The sequence below is a fragment of the Acyrthosiphon pisum genome, chromosome A1, assembly GCF_005508785.2.
Source record: "Acyrthosiphon pisum isolate AL4f chromosome A1, pea_aphid_22Mar2018_4r6ur, whole genome shotgun sequence".
Classification (NCBI taxonomy): Eukaryota; Metazoa; Arthropoda; class Insecta; order Hemiptera; family Aphididae; genus Acyrthosiphon; species Acyrthosiphon pisum.
Genome location: NC_042494.1, coordinates 97,674,797 through 97,684,705, shown reverse-complemented (window position 1 = coordinate 97,684,705; position 9,909 = coordinate 97,674,797). Strand labels below are relative to the sequence as shown.

General features: G+C 27.8%; 1 protein-coding gene across 2 annotated transcripts in view; it reads left to right on the top strand.

Moving 5' to 3' along the window:
* Positions 1–1,486: 1,486 nt before the first annotated feature.
* Positions 1,487–9,909, top strand: part of LOC100161093 (BAG domain-containing protein Samui) — a 14,671-nt gene continuing 6,248 nt past the window's right edge. The window contains exons 1-2 of one of the 2 annotated variants that reach the window (XM_003246704.4): positions 1,487–2,078; positions 4,602–4,696. In XM_003246704.4, coding sequence (XP_003246752.1) covers positions 4,634–4,696 — 63 coding nt within the window. In that variant the 5' untranslated portion in view covers positions 1,487–2,078; positions 4,602–4,633. The remainder of the gene's footprint in view (positions 2,079–4,601; positions 4,697–9,909) is intronic. The other variant, XM_001946300.5, reaches the window with a different exon arrangement.

Here is a 9,909-nt window from a genome sequence, read left to right as displayed (position 1 = left end):
GATAAAACGTTTGAAATGAAAACGTTTTAAAATAATTAAAATTGTTTTTCAAAAATGAGATTAAGTGCTTATATGCAAATACTTAAAACCATTAATATGAAGTTTATCTAAAACGTTTTAAACAAGATGTTATCAACTGTTATCTATTTGATTTTTTGTGATTGTTATTTAAAATGTTTGAATTATTTGTTTAGTAGAGGTACCTATAAACAATTGTTTATTCTATAAACTAGGTAGGTACTTATTTCTAAACCGACTGTATAATAGTAAGCAATAGTACTACACGGGTCACGGACCTACAGTAGAAAACACGAGTATACGAAAGACTAAAGACGAATCACGACGATAACTAAATATAAATAATAAGCAATCGATATTTCAAGTTTTCAACCAACTAATGACCTGGGGCTGTTGGTACGTAATATTGTAAAATATACCTACCGATCGCACTATCGCCCGTACGAGCCAATGTTCAGGGAAAGTGTAGAGCTAGTTGTTATTGAAAATTCTCGATGATCGAGGGGGATAATTCCCATATTATATTTTGTGTAAACAACTAAATATTAATAATAATAATAATACCCTAGTTCCTAGATATGAGTCTAGATAATAATATAGCCATGTCATATAAACACGTATAAACATATTCTGACATTCTGTCGAAATTTACAATATTTGCAGTCCTGTAAAGTATTTAAGTAAAAGTATTCAAATACTTTTTGGTATTGAATACTAAAGCTTTTTATTTCGAACATTTTATTTTATTCGAAATAATTGGTTGGAAAAATATTTTTGTCAACTACAATAATAGAATAATAGTTTTATTTAATATTCTGTATTTCTGTGTTAGCCGAAGCCCAAAGGTTTGTGAAAACCAGATTTCTAAAAAAAGTTATTGAATTTTGAATAACAATATTCCCTTTAAAACTATTAGATAACTATTAGATTACCTACTACCTATGTGTTTATATTACGATAATTAGAAACCCACTATAAAAACCAAAAGTATTTGAAAAGTATTTCAAATACTTTTTCAAAGTATTTGAGTAGTATCTTAAATACTTAAAAAAATGTATTTGAGTATTTACTCAAGTACTTTTTAAAAGAATTCTTTACAGGACTGAATATTTGATAATTTGTTTTTACAAATTTTAACAAATTTTTTTTTTAATAAATATTTTTTTTATAGAAAGTTATTATGTATACTGTAAGCGTAGATATAAATGTATATATTAATAAGTATATACATTTATATCTCCGGTAATTAGTAAATACTAAATAGCATGACAAAATAAATTTATTTTGTCATGCTAAATAGTAGAGTGCCTTGATATCTTAGTCCGTGGCCTTGATCAAAAGTAAATACAGAAAAATTAATTTTATCAATACCTGTTATCGCTTATCATACAATTCCACATTGCCATTGGTCAGCTGTATTCGTTGGCGGGGGTAACTGACGCAGCTGTCCGATTTGCCGTTTTCAGTGTTTTCACGGTCCCCAAACCTCAATCCCATTCCCGTCGGACCGACCGGATTTGCTCGAATCTTCTAGATTTGTTTTCCGTATCAGTGTATGGTGTATCTACATTCTATAACTGTATCACTGATTGTTTTCTGACTTTTCGTGCTTTATTTGCAGCTGGTCTGACGGTCGCGTCGGATGCTTTTTTTTCTCGCGGTCATCGTTATTTATTATTTTTATCATTAATATTGACCCCCCTTGGCCTATTCTTTTTTTATCGCTGTACCTAACGCCCGTAGAAACCTAACCTGTTTTCGACCCTTTCCGGCGATCGTCTTCGCGGATTTCCCATCCATTGATCCATCGCCGTTTCAATAAACTTTTCGCGGACGTCCATAACCATTTCTTCGTAAATTGCGACAGGGACGATCGATGCTGTGTCCAGACTAATATGCCTTTTGGTGATCGCCGGGATCGTAACAAATCAAAGTTGAGCGATCGCATTCGTGGCAAGTCCACGGACGAAATACTGGAAGAGATCAACCGAGAGTTCGGCAACACCGGTGGAAATAGCATGTTTTTCGACAAATCTGACTCCAGGACTTCTCCTCAAAGGGTACGTTAATATTTGCATACATTATGTTCTGGTGTTCCTGTAGAAATATGGTTTGTTTGCTAGCTTAATTTATTTCATTGAATTATATTTGTGTAGAACTTCTGTAAAGCTATTCCCTATTAAATAGAGCTGGTACCTACGCAATAGGTCAGAAAAGTTCTTAAGGACGATGCTAAGTTAAATTAATCAATTATACAATTAATATGATTTTATTCTTGAAAAATCCTATTCATTTTAATAATTCAAAGTGGGTATTAATGCTTATATTATACCTTTGTACCTATATAAAGATTTTTTCAATACAAATTATCTGTATTCTGTACACGTATTTGCCTGTATTCAAATTACATTCATTTGTTTTGTCGTAATAGGTATTATACCATGTCTTGTTTCTATCTAAGTGAGTTGGTAGCTGGTAGGTACCTATTATATCTAGCTACTTAATGGTTTTAAATATAGGATCATTACTATTTATTTATTAGATATTTCTTGTGTTCCATGTTTAATAATGAGTTTTTAACTTTTTTAAATTTATATAACCTAACAACTATTAACTAAGTAGAATACGAGTGATAACATAAACTATTTTTTTTTTCTTTTGCAACAATTTCATTTTTTAAAATTGTACTTTTATCTGTGTTAACAAGGGTGTAAACAATTAACAATTTACAGGACATGGCCACCAAAAATAATTCTATGAGCATGCTAAAGCAAAGTTACTATATAGTATAGTAGCATAGATTTCTACACTATAACTTATACTAGAAGAAACATAATATTTTTGTATTAACTTAACTTAATCTATCGACTTTTGTAGTATAAACCATGAATAAAGATAGTATCTTTAATATGTACTACCTATCTTACTTTGTGATTTACGAGGTGATTTAGTAGAAATATTTTTTCTTATATTCTAGTACCTATGTAGTTTCATAACACACGCGTGACATTTCTATCAATTTTTATGGTTTGGTATAAAAATATTATTGATAAATGATAAACTATGAAATATTATTAAAAGGTATAGAACTTAGACTATGTTTTTGTGCATATGGGAAAAAAATCAAACAGCTTATATTTTGCTGTATCATAAAACGGCGAAAAAGCATAAAATATTTACACTACAATTTGTCGTATTCGCAGACTACTGAATACAATTATGCGAAGAAACTACAATTTTTCAGAATCTCAGTTAAGACGATTCGATACTGTGATTTTCTGTTTTTGTCTAACATGCATGTGACATAGTATTTTAGAAGTGTTTTTTGCCAAACATACCAATTGATCTAATGAAACGATAAAAATTCTGAAAACAGATTTGAATTTGTCGTCAAGTCTACTTGAAATTTACTTTCCCACATTTTTGATAATATTAACCCCCAAATTCCGAAACATGTCATATTAAAAAAGAGTATTTTAAAAATTGTTATATTTAAATTTTCGAAGAAATTAAAATCAAAAAATCAGAAATGTGGGAAAGTCGATTTCAAATCGATTATTTATTTCAAAAAGACTAATTCAAATCTGTTTTTAGAATTCTTATCGCTTCATTAAATCAATTAGTTTGGAAAAAAACACGTCTAAAATACTATGCCACGGGCGTGTTAGACAAAAACAGAAAATCACGATATCGAACCCTCTTCAACGAGATTCTGAAAATTGTAGTTTCTTTGCATAATTGTATTCAGTAGTCTGTGAATACGACAAATTTTAGTGCGAATTTCTATGCTATTTTGCCGTTTTATGATACAGCAAAATACAAGCTGTTTGATTTTTTTCCCACATGCACAAAACATAGTCTAAGTCCTACATATACATTTTATTATTATATCATAGTTTATCATTTATCAATAATATTTTTATACCAAACCATAAAAATTGGTAGAAAATTAGTGTAGTAGAATTAGTTTTAGTTGATCACTCTGTATAGTAATACTATACAGCATGTTAAACATTCATTATATTTCTAATATTTTTAAATTGTAAAAACTATTAATTGTATTATATAGGTACCCCTTTAGAAAAAGTTAACTTATTTGGGTATTAATATATAAATAAAACTTAATATTTGTTGATGATTAAATACATTATTTTTCCGATGTTTGCTTATATTTTTATGTCACAATATGATATTTTTTGTTAATTTTTGTAATTATTACATTGATATAAATTAATTAATTGTACGCTAATCAAATATTTTTTTGATTCAATTAAGGACTTGTTTTAATTGGGTTATGGTTTATTTGGCACACAAAAATCTAGCATTCCTCATTGATGAATATTCTAGAGCAGTTGGTGTGGCTATCGCCTACACAATTTTATGCCCACGCACTTATTATAGTGTTTAAATGAAAATGCTTTTTAATCTGTTATAAATAAACATATAGTCACTGTTGTTTGAAGTTGTTTCTACTCTCCAGTGTGTTGTTACTTAAAAAAATATGTATTGACTAACAACTTTAATTTTATCTAATATATCAGTATTTGTTGTGTGATAAGTTTTTTTTTGTGTGTTTTCTTCAGTGAGTAACAAATATTTTGCTGTTTTGGATGTTATGGAAGCGGCCAAAATTAATCCTGTCATTTATCCTTTATCACCCTCTCATAGTTCCACATTGGTAAGTTACAAATTTTTATTATATCAGGGTCCAGGTATATATTTCATATTTGTAATTGCATTACAATTTAAAAATGCCTAATTATGTTTGAATTATTAGATAAATAAAATATTCTTCAAGAAAATATACTAAAAAGTAACTATTCATAGAGTATTTTTTATCTAAACCATTCTACTCATATTTCTTATATAGTTATATAATATATATTTATTTATATTATGGTGTATTTTTGTGTACCAAATTATTTTCAAATATCTAAATTACATATCATTAAAGTTTATTCCTGAGTTTATCTACAATAGTTATTAGTTTATATTTAATCTCAATTTAATTAAACCTATATATAGGTACATATCATAGTTTTTAGTTGACAAATGCACTATTTTCAAAATAAAGGTTATATATAAACATAATATTAGTTATAAATAGGTACTTTTTTAAAATCTTTATTTTCTTTAATGTTTTTTATTTGTTATACCTAATTTATAAATTGCTGTGATTAAAATCAACAAGTACCTATGAACCATTATTTTAAACATAAGATGATAAAGTACAACCAAGTACATTGTACTAATACATCAAAAATAATATTATATTTCTAAAAATTACTACCTACCACTTATGCACTAATCTAACATGCGAATTATATAATCTACATCCTTAATATAAAAACTTATATTTAAAAGCAATGTATTTTTTATTGGTATGTGGAGCATAATTTTGTAATATTTTTAGTCTATTGAGTATTGATTATGTTTCAATACAGGTAAGTAATTAGTTTCCTAAAATATAATCAAATACCTATATATTATTATTTTAAGTTAGATATAGTATTTTACGTTCCACAATAACCTTTAGACAATAGATGTATGTCTATTATATTAATAATAATATGGTTAACAGACTTACAAGTTACAGAGGGTTACACTTCAGGATAATTAGGCCAGCGCTGGCTATACTCTATTCAGAATAAGGAAAGTTGCGACTAGTTTTCGTGTGGCGGCGTTCAGATGCTTCTCCTACCAAGTCAACCACCTGGTTTGGCATTCGGAACAAAACAACACCCATATGCACAAGTCAGCCGCCCGGTACCTTTCTTATTCTGAATAGAGTATATATAATTGTTTGTGGACCGCCCATTGTTTCTAGTCTGGTCAATATCCTGATAACTATTACTTAATTTGATAGCAATCACTATACTCTGTCCAGCGTAAGAACATGCCGCGGCCTGAAGAAAATCGGTTATTCTGTGGAACACTTAAATTATTGAATCAATTTTAGATTCTGAGCGGAGTGAACGAATAACTTTAGATACATTAAAATTTCACTGAAAGTTTATTTTATCATAAATTCTTATACTTGATACAATTTTCAAAACATTTTAACTTGTTTTGAACAGTTTACAGACATTTTCATATTTCAATTTTTTTGTTTTTATTTTTTATGAATATTAATAAAGTTTTATCTGTGGGGCCAAAAAGTGTAAAAATGTAATACAAGGCTCCTGATATATTTTTACAATAGCAAATAAAAAATATTAAATATACATAGGCACAATTTTTTTTTAAAAGCATTTAAAAATCGAATTTTGACAAAATTTATCAAATTTAAAATTAAATAATTATTTTGTAGTTAAAAATGTATAAAATGTTCAACTTTTATATCTAAGGATTCAAAATTTAAAACAAGATTCCACGTAAGTTGTTAATTCTGTTACCAAAAAATCTAACAAATGCATTTACTCAGTTTATTTTTATAGTCATTTTAAGTTCAAATTTGGACGAAATTACATATTAAAAAACCTAGAATAACTATTTTAGTTATTTTGTTGTGATTGTTTATATTATTTGTGGATACTTGAAACTTCTAAAGTATACTATTATATATCTATGACAGTGTCATAGTTTGTTTTGATGTATAACATGTTATAAGTATCTATTGGATATTGTGATATGATTAATTTGGAATTTATTATAGGTGCCTATTATAGGTCAATTTTTTTTAATATCAGACTATATAATATTATGTCTTATACCTAGACTGACATACCGTCTCTGCTCAGAATCGTTTTTCTTATACAGTGATATTATGTCATTGAATTCAAATTTAATACTATCCATTATACAGTGACCCACTTGTAACCTACGATACAGCAGAACGACATCCACTTGCCCACCTTTTTTTTTTTTATTTCAGATATTATGAATCATCTAGGTATTTAAAATGATACTATACTGTTTTGATTATAATAATTAATAAAGGTCCTCACACATTGCAGCAGTAGTGGTTAAGGCAAAATGAAGCCGGACACAATTTTACTGCCAAGACAAAAGAATCTTACCACGACCGCTGCAGTGAGTGGTAACCTTTACTCATACAAATAAACAATATTGCCAATTTGGAAAAAACATATACATAATTACCCTACAAATAAAATGTTTGATAGATAATACATTTGTATCATTTGTCAGTTCGTTATAAAATTATTTAAATTGCTTTGTATAAAATTTTAGACTTAACAAGTGTTGAGTACTCAAGTATTAAGTTATGTAAACTTTTACTTAAATATTTAACCAAGCTATCAATATTTTTATGTTAGGTTTTACTAGTATTTGTTGATTGGTAAATGACTAAATGCCAATGTTAAACAATAGATAATTTGTACCTATAGAATATTCATTTAATATTATTTTTTCTACATACTGACTAATTATGATAAAAATGTATTTTAAATTGAAATTTTTGTGTCAGTGTTAGTTGGAAAAAACATACAGCTAAAATATTATTTTTATATTAAGTGTATACAGTATACACCGAAGGTTAGGTGAGAATTAATATAATGTTTATATTGATTTTAATTAATGAGATTTTAATGTGATAATGAAACTAGAAAGTATAAAAAATCATGGTTTTGGGATATTGATACCTAATTATAAATAATAAATTAATATAGTCAATATAAGAGAATTTAAAAGACAATAAAAACAAAATCAATTGGTGTGCATAATCTTACCCAATTTCTATGACAATCTTATATTTGATTTTATAATTTATTTATTATTATTCATTAATTCATTATACCTTTTTATACCTTAATTATAAATAATTACTAAAACTAACATTTCCTTTTCTTTGATTTAGTTTTCAAAGAACAATAAACTCTAAACATTTTTATAATTCGAAATTCAAAATATGCAAGTAAAATATTTTTAAGTTATATTCAGTATTACATTTGATATTAATTTTCCATAATCGAATTGTTTTCATCAATTGTTTAAATCACACCCACATATTGTGTTGTCTCCGTCTCACAAACGCGTAACATACCAAATTTACCCTCGGAAATTCAAGTTTTATGCGTTAGCTTAAAAATTAGATTGATTCGACCTATTATGAAACTTGATGGTAAAAACTAAAAACATTATCTGTGTTTTTTACAATAATTCAGTTTTTAAGTGAGCATTTTTAATTTACATTTATTATACACGCAGAACTCACTTAAAAACTGAATTACCGTAAAAAATCTTCTAACAAAACACAGATAATGTTTTTACCATCAAGTTTCATAATAGGTCGAATCATTCTAATTTTTAAGCTAACGCATAAATGATAAAACTTGAATTTCTGAGGGTAAATTTGGTATGTTACGCGTTTGTAAGACAGAGACAACACATGTGGGTGTGGCGTCCTATAACAATGACGGATCTAGGGGTGGGGGCAGACATATTTTTTATACATATAAATATTATATATTAAATAACAAATAAACAAAATCTAAACTTCTTTTCACATTGTCGCTTTATATATTAAATAATCAATAATTTATTTATCACATTGATTACCTATACCTACTATTATGAGAACATTTTTAAATTAAGAATAAAGTATAATATTTTATTATAATTATATTTGTTGTAAAAAAATTGTTGCTAGTAATGCAATAATAGTTTCTAAAATTGATTTGGATTCGTCATTATGTCTACTTGGGATCGGTCAGTCAACTTTTACCAATTTCACCCTCCCAACAACTATATACGACATACGTTTCGTTTAAATATTTTGAAATTTTGGAATTTCCAAACGATTATTCGGAATTTAAATCAGAAATCTTAAAATGTTGAATAGTTGATCTCAAGTAGACATAACGAATTCAGAACAGTTTTCTCAAAAATTAACGCATTACTAGGTCGATCGGTAGGATGGAATAATAGTAAAATAATCGAGCATAAATTTATTGTTTATCATTCACGCATGCAATACCAATGAGTGCCTTTTACCTACATGTGTGTGCGGGAACGCTCTATTTCTTTTACACAGTCGTCAGTCACACACTCTAGTAATCACTTACTCATTGGCGCAAATAGGAGGAGACTTGAGAGGACTTAGTCCCCCCAGTTCAAAATTTAGTAATTAGTACTAATTTTTATATTCTGTGGTACTAAGCAATATGGCCTATAGGAAGGGGGGCTTGAGTCCCCCCAACAAATTTAGTCAATTTGCGCCTATGCACTTACTACGCACAGATTTACAAGAATCGAATGCCTGCAATTTGAAAATTGCCCATTTCGAACTACTTCAAAAGTGTCCGCCACCGATCCCCTTAACTTGTGTTTTAAACTTAAAATTATTGTGTTCTTGCAAAATATGAAATATTCATAAATCATAATATTTCATTCCAACTTTCTGTCTAGAACAGCGTTTCATAATCATATTATATTCCCGACTACTACATTGAAGTCGCAAATAATTTCAAAAGTAGCCAAATAATGTGTTGGTACCTGTGACAAAATGTTATTTTTATGTCGATAATTTTATTCTAATCTTTAAATGTTTAAGTTGTTATTTAATCAACTTATCAACTTATAATTTTGATAATTTGACATAATATTATTAATAACCACAGATATATATAATATATATAATAACATTATTGAATTATGATGCCCAACGCCATTTGTCACTTGGGCAATGTTTACAAATTCTAATCGTTTTGATCATAGATATTAAAGATCCTTTAATATCTATGGTTTTGATCGACAACCATAGATAATATAAGAATGGATAGGGCATGCCTATACCAGTTCCATATGGGGACGTGTGTTTTTTTGGGGAAGAGAGGACGTAAAGAGAGAAAGACGATATGGGGCTTTTTAAGGTTATGTGCAAAACTATTTTATTAAATAATAATGAATAAACATGATAGTCAGTTATAT